General features: G+C 41.5%; 1 protein-coding gene across 1 annotated transcript in view; it reads right to left on the reverse strand.

Moving 5' to 3' along the window:
- The window catches only part of INPPL1 (inositol polyphosphate phosphatase like 1), a gene marked incomplete in the record, with an annotated part of 449643 nt that overhangs the window by 148681 nt on the left and 279087 nt on the right, over window positions 1-21875 (reverse strand). Inside the window, 4 exon segments of the mRNA XM_053708786.1 lie at window positions 8481-8583; window positions 10447-10553; window positions 12414-12558; window positions 21211-21309. Of these exon segments, the coding sequence (XP_053564761.1) occupies window positions 8481-8583; window positions 10447-10553; window positions 12414-12558; window positions 21211-21309 (454 nt within the window).

Below are 21875 nucleotides of genomic sequence, written 5' to 3' on the forward strand. Positions count from 1 at the left end.
AACAGCTTAAGCAGGGTGATATATACAATAAAACAGCTTAAGCTGAGTGATATATACAATAAAACAGCTTAAGCAGAGTGATATATACAATAAAAAGCACAAGCAGAGTGATATATACAATAAAACAGCTTAAGCAGAGTGATATATACAATAAAACAGCTTAAGCGGAGTGATATATACAATAAAAAGCTTAAGCGGAGTGATATATACAATAAAAAGCTTAAGCGGAGTGATATATATAATAAAACAGCTTAAGCGGAGTGATATATACAATAAAAAGCTTAAGCGGAGTGATATATACAATAAAAAGCTTAAGCGGAGTGATATATATAATAAAACAGCTTAAGCGGAGTGATATATACAATAAAAAGCTTAAGCGGAGTGATATATACAATAAAACAGCTTAAGCGGAGTGATATATACAATAAAAAGCTTAAGCGGAGTGATATATACAATAAAAAGCTTAAGCGGAGGGATATATACAATAAAACAGCTTAAGCAGGGTGATATATACAATAAAACAGCTTAAGCGGAGTGATATATACAATAAAAAGCTTAAGCGGAGTGATATATACAATAAAAAGCTTAAGCGGAGTGATATATATAATAAAACAGCTTAAGCGGAGTGATATATACAATAAAACAGCTTAAGCAGAGTGATATATACAATAAAACAGCTTAAGCAGGGTGATATATACAATAAAACAGCTTAAGCGGAGTGATATATACAATAAAAAGCTTAAGCGGAGTGATATATACAATAAAACAGCTTTCAGACTATTATTAAAGTCAACAGAAAAAGAGTGGAAATATTCAGGGTGTTTAAAGAACTTGTAGAAAATAACTTTTTTTTGGAGATTATCCATTATTAGTTAGAACATTTAAAGGACCATTAATTACAGCAGCATTGCATATTCAATAAATGCATAATAAAAAGACAATGCTCCAGCACTTAGTTTGAATTTATAATGAATAGATTTTTTCTGACACATTTTAGTTACTTCCCTGCCCCTGTATCATATGACAGCCACCAGCCAATCACAAATAGACATACTTATATTCTCTAAACTCTTGCACATGCTCAGTAGGACCTGGTGCCTGGTGCGGATATAAAAAGATTGCGCACATTTTAATAGTAAAAAAAGATTGGAAAGTTTGTAAAAACTGCATGTTCTGTCTATCATTTAATTTACTTTTCATGTTCGTGTTCTATATTTTCATTGGCTTATACAAGTAATATGTTTTTTAGTATCACAATTAATAATTAGGGGATATATTGTGTTTAATCGTAGGGTACAGTACGAGTAAAAGTGATTTATAAAGCAGATTATTTTTAGACCTAAAAAGGTATAAGTGCTCATTATTTCTTTCCTTACTGTTGCTTTTCATTGTGTTTATAATGACTTGTGATACCAGCTGCAAAGCAGAAACTGTATGGGAAATATATCATTTATACTGTATTATTCAGTATAGATTAGGATATAACTGTCAAAAGCAGCTATTTCAAATGACAAAATAAAGGTAAATTAGATATTTGCATTAAAAGGGCATTAAACACTTTGAGATGTTAAAGGGACACTGAACCCAATTTTTTTCTTTTGTGATTCAGATAGAGCATGTAATTTTAAGCAACTTTCTAATTTACTCCTATTAGCAAATTGTCTTCATTCTCTTGGTATCTTTATTTGAAAAGCAAGAATGTAAGTTTAGATGCTGGTCCATTTTTAGTGAACAACCTGGGTTGTCCTTGCTGATTGGACAGCACCAATAAACAAGTGCTGTCCATGGTTTGAACCCAAAATTTGCTGGCTCCTTAGCTTAGATGCCTTCTTTTTCAAATAAAGATAGCAAGAGAACAAAGAAAATTTGATAATAGAAGTAAATTAGAAAGTTGCTTAAAATTACATGCTCTATCTGAATCATGAAAGAAAAAATGTGGGTTCAGTATCCTTTAAATATAAAATTGTAAATCGTATGTATAAAAAAAAAGTCTGCAATATACTTTCATTATGTATTGTGTCCCCTTTTCCTGTAATTCCATCCTGAAATTATAAACTTTTCAGTTCCTGTTAGAAAACATAATTTATGCTTACCTGATAAATTTATTTCTCTTGTAGTGTATCCAGTCCACGGATCATCCATTACTTATGGGATATTAACTCCTCCCCAACAGGAAGTGCAAGAGGATTCACCCAGCAGAGCTGCTATATAGCTCCTCCCCTAACTGCCATTACCAGTCATTCGACCGAAAACATGCAGAGAAAGGAAAACCATAGGGTACAGTGGTGACTGTAGTTTAATGGAAAAATTACCTGCCTTAAAGTGACAGGGCGGGCCGTGGACTGGATACACTACAAGAGAAATAAATTTATCAGGTAAGCATAAATGATGTTTTCTCTTGTTAAGTGTATCCAGTCCACGGATCATCCATTACTTATGGGATACCAATACCAAAGCTAAAGTACACGGATGACGGGAGGGACAGGCAGGCTCTTTATACGGAAGGAACCACTGCCTGAAGAACCTTTCTCCCAAAAACAGCCTCCGAAGAAGCAAAAGTGTCAAATTTGTAAAATTTGGAAAAAGTTTGAAGAGAAGACCAAGTTGCAGCCTTGCAAATCTGTTCAACAGAAGCCTCATTCTTAAAGGCCCAAGTGGAAGCCACAGCTCTAGTAGAATGTGCTGTAATTCTTTCAGGAGGCTGCTGTCCAGCAGTCTCATAGGCTAACCGTATTATGCTACGAAGCCAAAAGGAGAGAGAGGTAGCCGAAGCTTTTTGACCTCTCCTCTGACCAGAATAAACGACAAACAGGGAAGACGTTTGTCGAAAATCCTTAGTTGCCTGTAGATAAAATTTCAGGGCACGGACTACATCTAGATTGTGTAGCAGACGTTCCTTTTTCGAAGAAGGATTAGGACACAAAGATGTAACCACAATCTCTTGATTGATATTCCTGTTAGTGACCACCTTAGGTAGGAACCCAGGTTTAGTACGCAGAACTACCTTGTCTGAATGAAAAATCAGATAAGGAGAATCACAATGTAAGGCAGATAACTCAGAGACTCTTCGAGCCGAGGAAATCGCCATTAAAAACAGAACTTAACAACTTGATATCAATGGAATGAAGGGGTTCAAACGGAACCCCCTGTAAAACATTAAGAACTAAGTTCAAACTCCATGGTGGAGCAACAGTTTTAAACACAGGCTTGATCCTAGCTAAAGCCTGACAAAAAGCTTGAACGTCCGGAACTTCTGACAGACGTTTGTGTAAAAGAATGGACAGAGCTGAAATCTGTCCCTTTAAGGAACTAGCGGATAAACCCTTTTCTAAACCTTCTTGTAGAAAAGACAATATCCTCGGAATCCTAACCTTACTCCATGAGTAACTCTTGGATTCGCACCAATATAAGTATTTGCGCCATATCTTATGGTAAATCTTTCTGGTAACAGGCTTCCTAGCCTGTATTAAGGTATCAATAACTGACTCAGAAAAACCACGTTTTGATAAAATCAAGCGTTCAATTTCCAAGCAGTCAGCTTCAGAGAAATTAGATTTTGATGTTTGAAGGGACCCTGGATCAGAAGGTCCTGTTTCAGAGGTAGCGACCAAGGTGGACAGGATGACATGTCCACTAGATCTGCATACCAAGTCCTGCGTGGCCATGCAGGCGTTATTAGAATCACTGATGCTCTCTCCTGTTTGATTCTGGCAATCAATCGAGGAAGCATCGGGAAGGGTGGAAACACATAAGCCATCCCGAAGGTCCAAGGTGCTGTCAAAGCATCTATCAGAACCGCTCCCGGATCCCTGGATCTGGACCCGTAACGAGGAAGCTTGGCGTTCTGTCGAGACGCCATGAGATCTATCTCTGGTTTGCCCCAACGTCGAAGTATTTGGGCAAAGACCTCCGGATGAAGTTCCCACTCCCCCGGATGAAAAGTCCGACGACTTAAGAAATCCGCCTCCCAGTTCTCCACTCCCGGGATGTGGATTGCTGACAGGTGGCAAGAGTGAGACTCTGCCCAGCGAATTATCTTTGATACTTCCATCATTGCTAGGGAGCTTCTTGTCCCTCCCTGATGGTTGATGTAAGCTACAGTCGTGATGTTGTCCGACTGAAACCTGATGAACCCCCGAGTTGTTAACTGGGGCCAAGCCAAAAGGGAATTGAGAACTGCTCTCAATTCCAGAATGTTTATTGGTAGGAGACTCTCCTCCTGATTCCATTGTCCCTGAGCCTTCAGAGAATTCCAGACAGCGCCCCAACCTAGTAGGCTGGCGTCTGTTGTTACAATTGTCCAGTCCGGCCTGCTGAATGGCATCCCCCTGGACAGATGTGGCCGAGAAAGCCACCATAGAAGAGAATTTCTGGTCTCTTGATCCAGATTCAGAGTAGGGGACAAGTCTGAGTAATCCCCATTCCACTGACTTAGCATGCACAATTGCAGCGGTCTGAGATGTAGACGTGCAAAGGGTACTATGTCCATTGCTGCTACCATTAAGCCGATCACCTCCATGCATTGAGCTACTGACGGGTGTTGAATGGAATGAAGGACACGGCATGCATTTTGAAGCTTTGTTAACCTGTCTTCTGTCAGGTAAATCTTCATTTCTACAGAATCTATAAGAGTCCCCAAGAAGGGAACTCTTGTGAGTGGAAAGAGAGAACTCTTCTTTTCGTTCACCTTCCATCCATGCGACCTTAGAAATGCCAGTACAAACTCTGTATGAGACTTGGCAGTTTGAAAGCTTGAAGCTTGTATCAGAATGTCGTCTAGGTACGGAGCTACCGCAATTCCTCGCGGTCTTAGTACCGCCAGAAGAGCACCCAGAACCTTTGTGAAGATTCTCTGAGCTGTAGCCAATCCGAATGGAAGAGCTACAAACTGGTAATGCCTGTCTAGAAAGGCAAACCTTAGATACCGGTAATGATCTTTGTGAATCGGTATGTGAAGGTAAGCATCCTTTAAATCCACTGTGGTCATGTACTGACCCTTTTGGATCATGGGTAAAATTGTCCGAATAGTTTCCATTTTGAACGATGGAACTCTTAGGAATTTGTTTAGGATCTTTAAATCCAAGATTGGCCTGAAAGTTCCCTCTTTTTTGGGAACCACAAACAGATTTGAGTAAAACCCTTGTCCTTGTTCCGACCGCGGAACCGGATGGATCACTCCCATTAATAAAAGATCTTGTACGCAGCGTAGAAACGCCTCTTTCTTTATTTGGTTTGTTGACAACCTTGACAGATGAAATCTCCCTCTTGGGGGAGAGAATTTGAAGTCTAGAAGGTATCCCTGAGATATGATCTCTAACGCCCAGGGATCCTGGACATCTCTTGCCCAAGCCTGGGCGAAGAGAGAAAGTCTGCCCCCCACTAGATCCGTTCCCGGATCGGGGGCCCTCGATTCATGCTGTCTTAGGGGCAGCAGCAGGTTTCCTGGCCTGCTTGCCCTTGTTCCAGGACTGGTTAGGTCTCCAGCCTTGTCTGTAGCGAGCAACAGCTCCTTCCTGTTTTGGTGCAGAGGAAGTTGATGCTGCTCCTGCTTTGAAATTACGAAAGGAACGAAAATTAGACTGTCTAGCCTTAGGTTTGGCTCTGTCTTGAGGCAGGGCATGGCCTTTACCTCCTGTAATGTCAGCGATAATTTCTTTCAACCCGGGCCCGAATAAGGTCTGCCCTTTGAAAGGTATATTAAGCAATTTAGATTTAGAAGTAACGTCAGCTGACCAGGATTTTAGCCACAGTGCTCTGCGTGCCTGAATGGCGAATCCGGAATTCTTAGCCGTAAGTTTAGTTAAATGTACTACGGCATCTGAAATAAATGAGTTAGCTAACTTAAGGGCTTTAAGCTTGTGTGTAATCTCATCTAATGGAGCTGATTCAAGTGTCTCTTCCAGAGACTCAAACCAAAATGCTGCTGCAGCCGTGACAGGCGCAATGCATGCAAGAGGTTGCAATATAAAACCTTGTTGAACAAACATTTTCTTAAGGTAACCCTCTAACTTTTTATCCATTGGATCTGAAAAGGCACAGCTATCCTCCACCGGGATAGTGGTACGCTTAGCTAAAGTAGAAACTGCTCCCTCCACCTTAGGGACCGTTTGCCATAAGTCCCGTGTGGTGGCGTCTATTGGAAACATCTTTCTAAATATCGGAGGGGGTGAGAACGGCACACCGGGTCTATCCCACTCCTTAGTAACAATTTCAGTAAGTCTCTTAGGTATAGGAAAAACGTCAGTACTCGCCGGTACCGCAAAATATTTATCCAACCTACACATTTTCTCTGGTATTGCAACTGTGTTACAATCATTCAAAGCCGCTAACACCTCCCCTAGTAATACACGGAGGTTTTCCAGCTTAAATTTAAAATTTGAAATATCTGAATCCAGTTTGTTTGGATCAGAACCGTCACCCGCAGAATGAAGCTCTCCGTCCTCATGTTCTGCAAATTGTGACGCAGTGTCTGACATGGCCCTAATATTATCAGCGCACTCTGTTCTCACCCCAGAGTGATCACGCTTACCTCTTAGTTCTGGTAATTTAGCCAAAACTTCAGTCATAACAGTAGCCATATCCTGTAATGTGATTTGTAATGGCCGCCCAGATGTACTCGGCGCTACAATATCACGCACCTCCCGAGCGGGAGATGCAGGTACTGACACGTGAGGCGAGTTAGTCGGCATAACTCTCCCCTCGTTGTTTGGTGAAATATGTTCAATTTGTACAGATTGACTTTTATTTAAAGTAGCATCAATACAGTTAGTACATAAATTTCTATTGGGCTCCACTTTGGCTTTAGCACATATAGCACAGATATCTTCCTCTGAATCAGACATGTTTAACACACTAGCAAATAAACTAGCAACTTGGAAATACTTTTCAAGTAATTTACTATAATATGAAAACGTACTGTGCCTATAAGAAGCACAGAAAAAGTTATGACAGTTGAAAATTAATAAACTGAAAAGTTATAGCATCAAATCTTTGTAAAAAACACAATTTTAGCAAAGGATTGCTCCCATTAGCAAAGGATAACTAACCCTGATAGCAGAAAAAAAAAATAAAAAAAAAAAATACAGAAATAAACGTTTTTTTATCACAGTCAACTACAATCTCACAGCTCTGCTGTGAGTGATTACCTCACTCAAAACAAGTTTTGAAGACCCCTGAGTTCTGTAGAGATGAACCGGATCATGCAGGGAAGACAATAAACTTCTGACTGAATTTTTTGATGCGTAGCAAAAGCACCAAAAAAGGTCCCTCCCCCTCACACATAACAGTGAGAGAGATCAGTAAACTGTCATAAATTAAATAAAACGACTGCCAAGTGGAAAAAAATAGTGCCCAAAACATTTTTTCACCCAGTACCTCAGAAAATTAAACGATTTTACATGCCAGCAAAAAACGTTTAACATTAATAAATTGAGTGTTATTAAAAAGCCTGTTGCTAGTCCCTGCAAATTAGGCTAAAGTTTTATGCATACAGTATAATTCCAGTGAAGTGCCATTCCCCAGAAAACTGAAGTGTAAAATATACATACATGACAGCCTGATACCAGTTGCTGCTACTGCATTTAAGGCTGAGTTTACATTATATCGGTATGGCAGAATTTTCTCATCAATTCCATTGTCAGAAAATAATAAGCTGCTACATACCTCTTTGCAGATTAATCTGCCCGCTGTCCCCTGATCTGAAGTTTACCTCTCCTCAGATGGCCGAGAAACAGCAATATGATCTTAACTACTCCGGCTAAAATCATAGAAAAAACTCAGGTAGATTCTTCTTCAAATTCTACCAGAGAAGGAATAACACACTCCGGTGCTATTATAAAATAACAAACTTTTGATTGAAGGTATGAAACTAAGTATAATCACCACAGTCCTCTCACACATCCTATCTATTCGTTGGGTGCAAGAGAATGACTGGTAATGGCAGTTAGGGGAGGAGCTATATAGCAGCTCTGCTGGGTGAATCCTCTTGCACTTCCTGTTGGGGAGGAGTTAATATCCCATAAGTAATGGATGATCCGTGGACTGGATACACTTAACAAGAGAAATGGAAGTGCAGAACACTGTTATATTCCACACAGCCATTGGCTGCACACTCTAATGATCTATTTATAACTGTCCCTAATTGGCCACAGCAGATAAAGTAACCTAAGTTACAACATGGCAGCTCCCATTGTATTAAATCTCAAATCTGCAAACTTAGTAAGAACAGAAAGTCCTCTCTAGTCATCTCTTCGTGAGAATGTTCTGCACAGATATCACAGAAAACAATGAGACTGGAGAGGACGTTTCAGTCTTATTAAATCGGCTAATCGTTGCCATTCCTGACAATGAAATCTTGATGACTAAGCTCCACCTCTTCTCTGACCTAAGCTCCACCTCTTCTCTGACCCCAAGCTCCACCTCTTCTCTGACCTAAGCTCCACCTCTTCTCTGACCAGACGTCTCCAGCGGCTGAGACTCACCCATGTTCCAGGATCCAATAAAGACGGATATCATGTCTGGCTCATCCTGGTTCGAGTGCTTGTTTTTCATAAGTTGTAGCAGCTGGCAAAACGCTTCTCTTTTCTGGATGGGAGACAAACAAAGTCAACCGTAGTTTAGGCTCACTCTTAGGCTGGGGTGACTAGAACAAATAGTTAAGTACACGTTTATGAAGTGTATGAGTGGGATCTACATGTATACTCAGCATAAGCCAAATGTTGTAATCTACTGAGCACTTCAAAAAGTAGATAAAGATCCACCAGCAGATGTTTGATATTGCTCTAGAGCAGTGATGGCAAACATTGGCACTCCAGATTTTGCAGAACTACATTTCCCATGATGCTCGCCTGGACTTCAGAGTGCCTAAGCATCATGGGAAATGTAGTTCTGAAACATCTGGCATGTGAAGGTTTATCATCACTGCTCTAGAGCAGCCCTTCTTAAACTGTGGGTTGCGACCCCATGTGGGGGTCGTGGGCCTCCTGATTCCATATTTTGTGTGTTTGTGCATGCGCTATTATTAAACTATTAAAACGCCCATGATTATGATGTTAAGACCGGCCGCACTTCTGCTGCAGCTATTACAAAGTGCGGTTGGTTCTTAAGGCTGGTCTTAGGGGTGTGCGACCTGTGCCATCGCATAGGCACTTCAAGCGCTGGCCGGCTGCCTGCTTCCTCCCAGCACTCCCTCTTCCCTCCTCCGCGGCAGCGTTGGGAGGAAGTCATCATATGTCACTTCCTCCCAGCACACTGTGCTGGTCAGGAGAGAAGAAGGGAGCCCTGCAGAGAGAGCATAAAATGGGGGAGTTTGAGCATGGAAGGGAGGGTATGAGCATGGAAGGGAGGGTGTGAGCATGGAAGGGAGGGTGTGAGCATGGAAGGGAGGGTGTGAGCATGGAAGGGAGGGTGTGAGCATGGAAGGGGGTATGAATATAAAGGGGGAGTATGGAAGGGGTATTGAGCATGGAAGGGGGGGGAGTATGAGCATGAAAAGGGGGAGTATGAAGGGGAAGTATGAGCATTGAATGGGGAGTATGAGTATGGAAGGGGGTATGAATATGAAGGGGGGGTATGGAAGGTGCAGGGGAGTGAGCATTGAAGGGGCAGTGAGCATGGAATGGGGAGTATGAGCATATTTTATATACCCGGGGTCACGTAAGAATTTATCGCTCAAAAAGGGGTCATGATTGGAAAAAGTTTAAGAAGCCCTGACCTAGCGCAATCATAACTTCAAGGACAAGGCAATCTTCTATTCTGCCTAAGATATCAGTAAAGGCACCGAATAGATCCTATGGTAATAATACAGTACTAAACTCTTCTACATAAAAGTTGCCATGAACAGATAATTGTAGGCTGTAGACTAGATATTCATCACAGTGGTATTAGTCTATGTGAAGTTACCCTAAAGGGGAAACACACATGTTTTTGTACATAATATATCGGTCAGGTCAATACAGATCATCCCACTCCTGTTTAGTAACTACTAAAACTCTTAAAAACACCAAAAGGAGAGTAACTTAAAGTGATGGCAAACTCTCCTCTTTATAAAATCAGATCTGGAATGTAAGTGATATTTTAGATGGTGTTTCATTCATGAGTTGTAATGAAGTTGCGCTATAACTTACTTTTTAATATAGATATAAAATTCAAATACCCCACGCTCCGCCTCCCACTTAAAAAGTCACATTTTCTGTGAGCTAACGGTTTGAATTGTTGTCCAATCAGTGATCTCTCCATATGGCACTTTTGCTGTAGCTATAGTGCTGATTTGTGAACAATTCAAACCGTTAGTTCACAGAAAAATTTGACTTTTAAAGTGGGTGGCAGAGCGCAGGGAATTTGAATTTCATATCTATATTAATAAGTAAGTTATGATAAATATCACCAATATTCTGGATCTGATTTTAACGATCTGGGTACAACAGTATAAACTCATGTAGACCTTACCCTGGCGTTGAGAAAGATGAAGTCCTTGCGTTGAGTCCGGTCTTTCTCCTTCTCAAACACAATACCCAGTTTGCACGGCACACGCTGAGACTTTATCAGTTGTCGGACTGAAGGAGAGGATGGAACAACATCACAATGAGATAGGATTAGCCCAGACAGTGCACAGAAATAAAGATAATTGCAGTGAAGTAGGTAGATGATTGTATACAGATGGTGAGCAATAAGCAGCAGATGCTAAATACATATTCAGCATTGCTGTAACACTGAGTGTCCCTTTAAATATTACATGCGATGCCTAAAGTGTGGGAAACACAGGAAATGAGTGCACTAAAACAAATGTACAACATGCGGCTCTTTAAGGGGACATTACAGTCATTTTTTATTTATATGCATAGAATAAATCAGCAATTAAAGGGACGTGAAAACCAATATTTTTCTTTCAGAACATATCATTTTAAACAACTTTCCAGTTTACTTCTATTATCATCTATTAGCTATTATATTTGTTTCATTCTCTTGGTATCATTTGTTGAAGGAGCAGCAATGCACTACTGCTTTCTAACTTCTCACATGGGTGAGCCAATGACAATCGGTATATATATGCAGCCACCAATCAGCAGCGAGAACCTAGGTTCTCTGCTGCTCCTGAGCTTTCCTAGATAAACATTTCAGCAAATGATAACAAGAGAAGGAAGCACATTAAATAATAGAAGTAAATTGGTAAGTTGTTTTAAATTGTATGTTCTGTCTAAATTATGAATGTCTAATTATGACTTTACCGTCCCTTTGATTATCTGCTAACAAAAGAAATGCTTCAAAAGCATTCTAAATGTAGATTTTTAGCACAATTTGCAGCCCTGTTATACTCCTTGGAAAGCATGCTGGTACTTGTGCACAGGCTCAGGGCTACGCCAGTACCTAAGAGGTTAACAGCCACAGAAAATCAGCTGGGATCTGTAAATGGATTTAATGTCTCTGGTATTGCTTGTGGGGCGGCAGCTGCCATTAGCCCTCAGTGATCCCTCCCCCGCTAATGGGAAGAGTGACTGGCTGCTTCCGGCAACATGGTAATGGGAAGGGAGACTTTGTACGGCATATAGTGACATGGTAAAAGCAGAAAACAAAATCCAACAAGGAGAGAGAGAGAAGGAGAGAGAGAGAGAAAGAGAGAGAGAGAGAATTTCATAGGTTCTCCTACAGCTCTCCTCAGGTTCACTGACAGTCTAGGGTAGAATAGTTGGAGTTTAGTGACCCGTTAACCTAAGAATAGGCTACCAAGGCTCACTTACATTAAAGGGACAGTCTAGTCAAAACTGAACTTTCATGATTTACTTTTATCATTAAATTTTCTTTTGGTATTCTTTGTTAAAAGCTAAACCTAGGTAGGACCATAAACTGATTTCTAAGCCCTTGAAGGCTGCCTTTTATCTCAGTTTTTCACAGTTAGACAGTTCTACTTCATGTGTGCCATATAGATAAACATTGTGCTCACTCCTGTGAAGTTATTTATGAGTCGGCACTGATTGTCTAAAATGCAAGTCTGACAAAACAACTGAGATAAGGGGGCAGTCTGCAGAGGCTTAGATACAAGGTAATCACAGAGGTAAAAATTGTAGTAATATAACCGTGTTGGTTTTGCAAAACTGGGTAATAAAGGAATTATCTATATTTTTAAACAATAACAAAATGCAAGTAGACTGTCCCTTTAAGATAGTTAAGGTCACAATCTGCGCACAGCAGAGAGATACTTGTTGTGTGCAGAGATCAGAGTTATAAGTCCTGAGATGGTGGTCTGTGATCTCCTGACTAGGAAATGTAGCCAGATGCCTGTATAGTAGAAACCTGTGGTCACAGTTCACAAAACGTCTCTCCTCAGTTTACAAAGGGTCCCCTCAGGTTTTTTTTTACAATAGTGCACAGGTGTCAATCACAGTTAGGTGTAAAGCAAGAAGCGCGTAGTTCCTCACTTTTGTCGTGGGTGAACGTGTTCCAGTCCTCCTGGGAATCCTTTACTTTCTTCATGACCACGAGTTTCCCTCCCTCAACATCCACGCTCAGCATGTACTTCTGTGATTTCACAATCTTGGTGAGGTCGGCCATGTCTAGCTTAACCTGCAAAAGAAAATGTATGGTAATATCACAGGTTACATCTAGTTACAGGTCAGACATGGGAAATAATGACAACAACGCAGCAAACATCATATCCAGATATGTACTGGGCCTCTTACCGCCTAATGCAGCAATATATCTGCATGCTGGGCCTCTTACTGCCTAATGCAGCAATATATCCGCATACTGGGCCTCTCACTGCCTAATGCAGCAATATATCCGCATACTGGGCCTCTTACCACCTAATGCAGCAATATATCCGCATACTGGGCCTCTTACCGCCTAATGCAGCAATATATCCGCATACTGGGCCTCTTACCGCCTAATGCAGCAATATATCCGCATACTGGGCCTCTCACTGCCTAACGCTGCAATATATCCGCATACTGGGCCTCTTACTGCCTAACGCTGCAATATATCCGCATACTGGGCCTCTCACTGCCTAATGCAGCAATATATCCGCATACTGGGCCTCTCACTGCCTAATGCAGCAATATATCTGCATACTGGGCCTCTTACTGCCTAATGCAGCAATATATCCACATACTGGGCCTCTTACTACATAACACCGATATATCCACATGCAGGGCCTCTTACTACATAACACAGTGGTATATCCACATGCAGGGCCTCTTACTACATAACACAGTGGTATATCCACATGCAGGGCCTCTTACTACATAACACAGTGGTATATCTACATACAGGGCCTCTTACTACATAACACAGTGGTATATCTACATACAGGGCCTCTTACTACATAACACAGTGGTATATCTACATACAGGGCCTCTTACTACATAACACAGTGATATATCTACATACAGGGCCTCTTACTACATAACAGAGTGGTATATCTACATACAGGGCCTCTTACTACATAACACAGTGGTATATCTACATACAGGGCCTCTTACTACATAACACAGTGGTATATCTACATACAGGGCCTCTTACTACATAACACAGTGGTATATCTACATACAGGGCCTCTTACTACATAACACAGTGGTATATCTACATACAGGGCCTCTTACTACATAACAGAGTGGTATATCTACATACAGGGCCTCTTACTACATAACACAGTGGTATATCTACATACAGGGCCTCTTACTACATAACACAGTGGTATATCTACATACAGGGCCTCTTACTACATAACACAGTGATATATCCACATGCAGGTCCATGCCCTCCCATACTCTGCACTATAATACAGAGAACCATACAAGTACACAGAAAACTACAGTAAGAGACTGTATTAAACCCCCATAGTCACAACTAACACATACAATACTAAAAGCCATGCCCCAATCTATCTACTGAGTACTGGCAATACTCAGGGCCCCCTGACTGGCACCGTGCAGTTAAAACTGGCAAAGAACCATATTCTGAGGACAAACTCAGACAGCACACACATCCCAACAACTAAAGATAGTACAAAGCAGGGTGGAAAACAATTAATATTCATTTAAAAGATCAGCAAATACAGTAGATTTGCATAATAAACAAATACATGATAACAAAGACAATGCAATAGCACTTCAAGTAAGCAGTAGATTTGTACTCCCCCTGTATCATGTGACAGCCATCAGCCAATCACAAATGCATGTATGTATATTCTGTGAATTCTTGCACATGCTCAGTAAGAGCTGGTGACTCAAAAAAGAATCCAATTGTTTCCCTGCAATTCTATGAATACAGAATCAACCCCCCACTAAATTTCAAGAAACTCAAGGAATAGAGGATTAGATTGGAATAGATCTGCACAAGGACCTAAGTGTGAGGAGGAAGGAGCAAGCAGTAATAATGAAAGTGAAACCCATAACGTAGTGGTCTAGTTAAAGGGATAGAAAACCCCAAAATTTTATTTTATGATTTGGATAGAACATACAATTTTAAACAACTCTCCAATTTACTTCTATTGTCAAACTTGCTTCATTCTCTTATTATCCTTTGCTGAAGGAACAGCAGTGCACTACTGGCAGTTAGCTGAACACATCCAGTTAGCCAATCACAAGAGACAACTGTGTGCAGGCACCAATCAGCAGCTCGCTCCCACTAGTGTAGGATATGTGCGTATTCTTTTTCAACAAGGGATAACAAAAGAATGAAGCACATTTGAAAATGGAAGTGAATTTAAAAGTTTCTTAAAATTACATCTATCTGAATCCTGCAAGTTTAATTTTGACTTTCCTATCCCTTTAAATTAAAGTATTTAAATTGCTATTATTAAGGTAACAATTATTTTTCTCTTTTCAATAAAGTACAGCAGAAAAGTTGATAAAATAAGATTAGAGATATTTCACCTCCCATTAATTTCATAATTCTTTATGTATTTCTAATCTAATGATATATAAGGAAATCAGCAATTTTCCGATATAACTGGGATAAATTATTATTCTAAAAATGAAACCTTTATGTAGAAAATCGTGATTTATATCAAGTCTTACTGACTAGTGATTTCAGTTCCACCATGGTACAAAGGGGTACAGCACGAGGGACCAAAATTAGAATTTTGACATTTAAAATGTGGAAGAAATGTTTCCTTTCACAACCAATCCATGGAACAAATGTAATATATCAGCATTGATACCCATAAACTTACGTGAAAGTCTATAAGAATCAATATCTGACCATTGATTTTTGAATAATCCCATATTGCTCTCAATAAAGGGAAAAAACCCAAAACATTTACAGATCCTAAAGAAACAGAATTTATGCTTACCTGATAAATTACTTTCTCCAACGGTGTGTCCGGTCCACGGCGTCATCCATAACTTGTGGGAATATTCTCTTCCCCAACAGGAAATGGCAAAGAGCACAGCAAAAGCTGTCCATATAGTCCCTCCTAGGCTCCGCCCACCCCAGTCATTCGACCGACGGACAGGAGAAAAAACAGGAGAAACCATAAGGTGCTGTGGTGACTGTAGTTAAAGAAAGAAATTCATCAAACCTGATTAAAAAACCAGGGCGGGCCGTGGACCGGACACACCGTTGGAGAAAGTAATTTATCAGGTAAGCATAAATTCTGTTTTCTCCAACATTGGTGTGTCCGGTCCACGGCGTCATCCATAACTTGTGGGAACCAATACCAAAGCTTTAGGACACGGATGAAGGGAGGGAGCCAATCAGGTTACCTAAACAGAAGGCACCACGGCTTGCAAAACCTTTCTCCCAAAAATAGCCTCCGAAGAAGCAAAAGTATCAAATTTGTAGTATTTGGCAAAAGTGTGCAGGGAAGACCAAGTCGCTGCCTTACATATCTGATCAACAGAAGCCTCGTTCTTGAAGGCCCATTTGGAAGCCACAGCCCTAGTAGAGTGAGCTGTGATGCTTTCAGGAGGCTGCCGTCCGGCAGTCTCGTAAGCCAATCGGATGATGCTTTTCAGCCAAAAGGAAAGAGAGGTAGCAGTAGCTTTTTGACCTCTCCTCTTGCCAGAATAAACGACAAACAGAGAAGACGTTTGTCTGAAATCCTTTGTTGCTTCTAAATAGAACTTTAAAGCACGAACTACATCTAAATTGTGTAACTAACGTTCCTTCTTTGAAACTGGATTCGGACACAAAGAAGGCACAACTATTTCCTGGTTAATATTCTTGTTGGAAACAACCTTTGGAAGGAAACCAGGTTTAGTACGCAAAACAACCTTATATGAATGGAACAGATAGGGTGGATTACACTGCAAAGCAGATAACTCAGAAACTCTTCTAGCAGAAGAAATAGCAACCAAAAACAGAACTTTCCAAGATAACATCTTGATATCTATGGAATGTAGAGGTTCAAACGGAACCCCTTGAAGAACTGAGAGAACTAAATTCAGACTCCAGGGAGGAGTCAAAGGTCTGTAGACAGGCTTGATCCTGACCAAAGCCTGAACAAAAGCTTGAACATCAGGCACAGATGCCAGTCGTTTGTGTAACAAGACAGATTAAGCAGAAATCTGTCCCTTTAGAGAACTCGCTGATAATCCCTTATCCAAACCTTCTTGGAGAAAGGAAAGGATCCTAGGAATTTTGATCTTACTCCATGAGAATCCCTTGGATTCACACCAACAGATATATCTTTTCCATATTTTATGGTAAATTTTTCTAGTTACAGGTTTTCTGGCTTGTACCAGAGTATCTATTACAGAATCCGAAAACCCACGCTTAGATAAAATCAAGCGTTCAATTTCCAAGCCGTTAGCTGGAGGGAAACTAGATTTGGATGTTCGAATGGACCCTGTACTAGAAGATCCTGTCTCAAAGGTAGCTTCCATGGTGGAGCCGATGACATATTCACCAGGTCTGCATACCAAGTCCTGCGTGGCCACGCAGGAGCTATCAAGATCACCGAGGCCCTCTCCTGCTTGATCCTGGCTACCAGCCTGGGAATGAGAGGAAACGGTGGAAACACATAAGCTAGGTTGAAGGTCCAAGGCGCTACTAATGCATCCACTAGAGTCGCCTTGGGATCCCTGGATCTGGACCCGTAGCAAGGAACCTTGAAGTTCTGACGAGACGCCATCAGATCCATGTCTGGAATGCCCCATAATTGAGTCAACTGGGCAAATATCTCCGGGTTCCCACTCCCCCGGATGGAATGTCTGACGACTCAGATAATACACCTCCCAGTTTTCCACTCCTGGGATGTGGATCGCAGATAGGTGGCAGGAGTGATCCTCCGCCCATTTTATGATTTTGGTCACTTCTCTCATCGCCAGGGAACTCCTTGTTCCCCCCTGATGGTTGATGTAAGCAACAGTCGTCATGTTGTCTGATTGGAATCTTATGAATCTGGCCTTTGCTAGTTGAGGCCAAGTCCTGAGAGTATTGAATATCGCTCTCAGTTCCAGAATGTTTATCGGGAGAAGAGACTCTTCCCGAGACCATAGCCCCTGAGCTTTCAGGGAGTCCCAGACCGCGCCCCAGCCCACTAGACTGGCGTCGGTCGTGACGATGACCCACTCTGGTCTGCAGAAGCTCATTCCCTGGGACAGGTGATCCTGGGTTAGCCACCAACGGAGTGAGTCTCTGGTCTTCTGATCTACTTGAATCACTGGAGACAAGTCTGTATAGTCCCCATTCCACTGTTTCAGCATGCACAGTTGTAATGGTCTTAGATGAATTCGCGCAAAAGGAACTATGTCCATTGCTGCAACCATCAACCCTACTACTTCCATGCACTGAGCTATGGAAGGTCGTGGAACAGAGTGAAGAACTTGACAAGCGTTTAGAAGTTTCGACTTTCTGACATCTGTCAGGAAAATCTTCATTTCTAAAGAATCTATTATTGTCCCCAAGAAAGGAACTCTTGTCGACGGAGACAGGGAACTCTTTTCTATGTTCACTTTCCATCCGTGAGATCTGAGAAAGGCCAGAACGATGTCTGTGTGAGCCTTTGCCTTTGAAAGAGACGACGCTTGTATCAGAATGTCGTCCAAGTAAGGTGCCACTGCAATGCCCCTTGGTCTTAGAACCGCTAGAAGGGACCCGAGTACCTTTGTGAAAATCCTTGGAGCAGTGGCTAGCCCGAATGGGAGAGCCACAAACTGGTAATATTTGTCCAGAAAGGCGAACCTTAGGAACTGATGATGATCTTTGTGGATAGGAATATGTAGATACGCATCCTTTAGATCCACGGTAGTCATAAATTGACCCTCCTGGATTGTAGGTAAAATCGTTCGAATGGTTTCCATTTTGAACGATGGCACTCTGAGAAATTTGTTTAGGAACTTTAAATCCAGAATTGGTCTGAAAGTTCCCTCTTTTTTTGGGAACCACAAACAGATTTGAGTAAAACCCCATGCCTTGTTCCACGGTTGGAACTGGGTATATCACTCCCATTTTTAACAGGTCTTCTACACAATGTAAGAATGCCTGTCTCTTTATTTGGTTTGAGGATAAGTGAGACATGTGGAACCTTCCCCTTGGGGGTAGTTCCTTGAATTCCAGAAGATAACCCTGAGAAACTATTTCTAGTGCCCAGGAATCCTGAACATCTCTTGCCCAAGCCTGAGCGAAGAGAGAGAGTCTGCCCCCTACTAGATACGGTCCCGGATCGGGGGCTACTCCTTCATGCTGTCTTGTTAGCAGCAGCAGGTTTCTTGGCCTGCTTACCCTTGTTCCAGCCTTGCATCGGTTTCCAAGCTGGTTTGGTTTGTGAGGTATTACCCTCTTGTCTAGAGGCTGCAGAGTTGGAGGCCGGTCCGTTCCTGAAAGGAACGAAAATTAGACTTATTCTTGGCCTTGAAAGGCCTATCTTGTGGGAGGGCGTGGCCCTTACCCCCAGTGATGTCTGAGATAATCTCTTTCAATTCTGGCCCAAAAAGAGTTTTATCCTTGAAAGGGATATTAAGAAATTTTGTCTTGGAAGATACATCCGCTGACCAAGACTTTAGCCAGAGCGCTCTGCGCGCCACAATTGCAAACCCAGAATTTTTCGCCGCTAATCTAGCTAACTGCAAAGCGGCATCTAAAATAAAGGAATTAGCTAACTTAAGTGCGTGAACCCTGTCCATAACCTCCTCATACGGAGTCTCTCTACTGAGCGACTTTTCTAGTTCTTCGAACCAGAACCACGCTGCTGTAGTGACAGGAATAATGCACGAAATAGGTTGCAGGAGGTAACCTTGCTGTACAAAAATCTTTTTAAGCAAACCCTCCAATTTTTTATCCATAGGATCTTTGAAAGCACAATTATCCTCGATAGGAATAGTAGTGCGCTTGGCTAGTGTAGAAACTGCCCCCTCGACCTTAGGGACTGTCTGCCATAAGTCCTTTCTGGGGTTGACCATAGGAAATAATTTCTTAAATATAGGAGGGGGAACAAAAGGTATGCCGGGCTTCTCCCACTCCTTATTCACTATGTCCGCCACCCGCTTGGGTATAGGAAAAGCGTCGGGGTGCACCGGAACCTCTAGGAACTTGTCCATCTTGCACAATTTTTCTGGAATGACCAGGTTGTCACAATCATCCAGAGTAGATAGCAGCTCCTTAAGCAGTGCGCGGAGATGCTCTAATTTAAATTTAAATGTCACAACATCAGGTTCTGCCTGTTGAGAAATTCTACCTGAATCTGAAATTTCCCCATCTGACAAAACCTCCCTCACGGCCCCTTCAGATTGGTGTGAGGGTATGACAGAGCAATTATCATCAGCGCCCTCCTGCTCTACAGTGTTTAAAACAGAGCAATCGCGCTTTCTCTGATATGCAGGCATTTTGGATAAAATATTTGCTATGGAGTTATCCATTACTGCCGTCAATTGTTGCATAGTAATAAGCATTGGCGCGCTAGAAGTACTAGGGGCCTCCTGCGTGGGCAAAACTGGTGTAGACACAGAAGGAGATGATGTAGAACTATGTCTACTCCCTTCATCTGATGAATCATCTTGGGCAACTTTACTATCTGTGGCAGTACTGTCCTTACTTTGTTTGGACGCTATGGCACAATTATCACACAATTTTGAAGGGGGAGACACATTGGCTTTCATACATACAGAACATAGCTTATCTGAAGGCACAGACATGTTAAACAGGCTTAAACTTGTCAATAAAGTACAAAAACCATTTTTAAACAAAACCGTTACTGTCTCTTTAAATTTTAAACAGTGCACACTTTATTACTGAATATGTGAAAAACTATGAAGGAATTGTTCAAATTTAACCAAATTTTCACCACAGTGTCTTAAAGCATTCAAAGCATTGCACCCCAAATTTGAGACCTTTAACCCTTAAAATGAAGAAACCGGAGCCGGTTAAAGTTTTAACCCCTCTACAGTCCCAGCTACAGCCTTTGCTGCGACTTTACCAAACCCAGGGGGTATACGATACCAAATGAAGCCTTCTAGGAACCTTTTCAAATATTTTCAGACCCACACACATGCAGCTGCATGTCCTGCTCTCAAAAGAAACTGCGCAGTAATGGCGCGAAAATGAGGCTCAGTCTACTACAGGGAAGGCCCTTCCTGAATGAAAAGGTGTCTAAACCAGTGCCTGACGTTAAAAAACGTTCCCCAAATTTTATAAGTGTGAATATCAACATCAATCTTTATAAAAAGCCCAAATAAAGCAATCGATCTTGCCCATAAAAGTGTCTACCAGTTTTATAGCCCATATTAAGCCCTTTATTCTGTTTGAGACTAAGAAAATGGCTTACCGGTCCCCATGAGGGGAAATGACAGCCTTCCAGCATTACATGGTCTTGTTAGAAATATGGCTAGTCATACCTTAAGCAGAAAAGTCTGCTAACTGTTTCCCCCAACTGAAGTTATCTCATCTCAACAGTCCTATGTGGAAACAGCAAACGATTTTAGTTACTGTCTGCTAAAATCATCTTCCTCTCACAAACAGAACTCTTCATCTTTTTCTGTTTCAGAGTAAATACCATAGTACATACCAGCACTATTTTAAAATAACAAACTCTTGATAGTAGAATAAAAAACTACAACTAATCACCACATACTCTTCACCATCTCCGTGGAGATGTTGCCTGTGCAACGGCAAAGAGAATGACTGGGGTGGGCGGAGCCTAGGAGGGACTATATGGACAGCTTTTGCTGTGCTCTTTGCCATTTCCTGTTGGGGAAGAGAATATTCCCACAAGTTATGGATGACGCTGTGGACCGGACACACCAATGTTGGAGAAAGATGCAGCTGAAGGATACTCACCTCAAACGTCTGTACTGGCATAGTCTTGGTCTTCCTGGAGGATTGTGGGATAGGGGCGGACTGTGCGGTGCTGCTCATGTCTTGCAGAGCTTTCAGGGCCTACGCCAGGAGGAGAGGGACAGGTCATATGTGACAGCACAGGAGGGACAGGTCATATGTGACAGCAGGGAGAGGGACAGGTCATATGTGACAGTAGGAGGGACAGTAAAGAAACAGGGTGAAGAAATCAATAAGATAAAAAAGCAATAAATAACAGTAAAGTGTTTATACAGGAGAGAAGGGAGATGCATGGCATGTGACAGGAGAGATGCAGGAGGGAACAGACAGAGACTGAAAGGAAGAAGGAAACGCAGAGAAAACACAGCACTCATTAGACACACCCAAAATTATATTCACAGATTGAAGGCTGGAACATATCACTGAAAACACTGTTATCAGCTAACACACAACATATTCCTTACTACAACCAACTTACTTTTGTCCAGCACGGTACTTCGTACTGTACGCGCCTCTGCGTAAACATCAAAACCCGCCTCAAAATATAATATTAATACATAAACTAATTTATTAAAATAAAATGTAGCTGGGAAAAGAGCGGAAGACCACAAAACATAAAACGTTACGGTCATTCGAAAAATTAAAAAAATAAAAAATAAAATTAAAAG

This window comes from Bombina bombina, chromosome 3 (genome assembly GCF_027579735.1).
Source record: "Bombina bombina isolate aBomBom1 chromosome 3, aBomBom1.pri, whole genome shotgun sequence".
Taxonomy (NCBI): domain Eukaryota; kingdom Metazoa; phylum Chordata; class Amphibia; order Anura; family Bombinatoridae; genus Bombina; species Bombina bombina.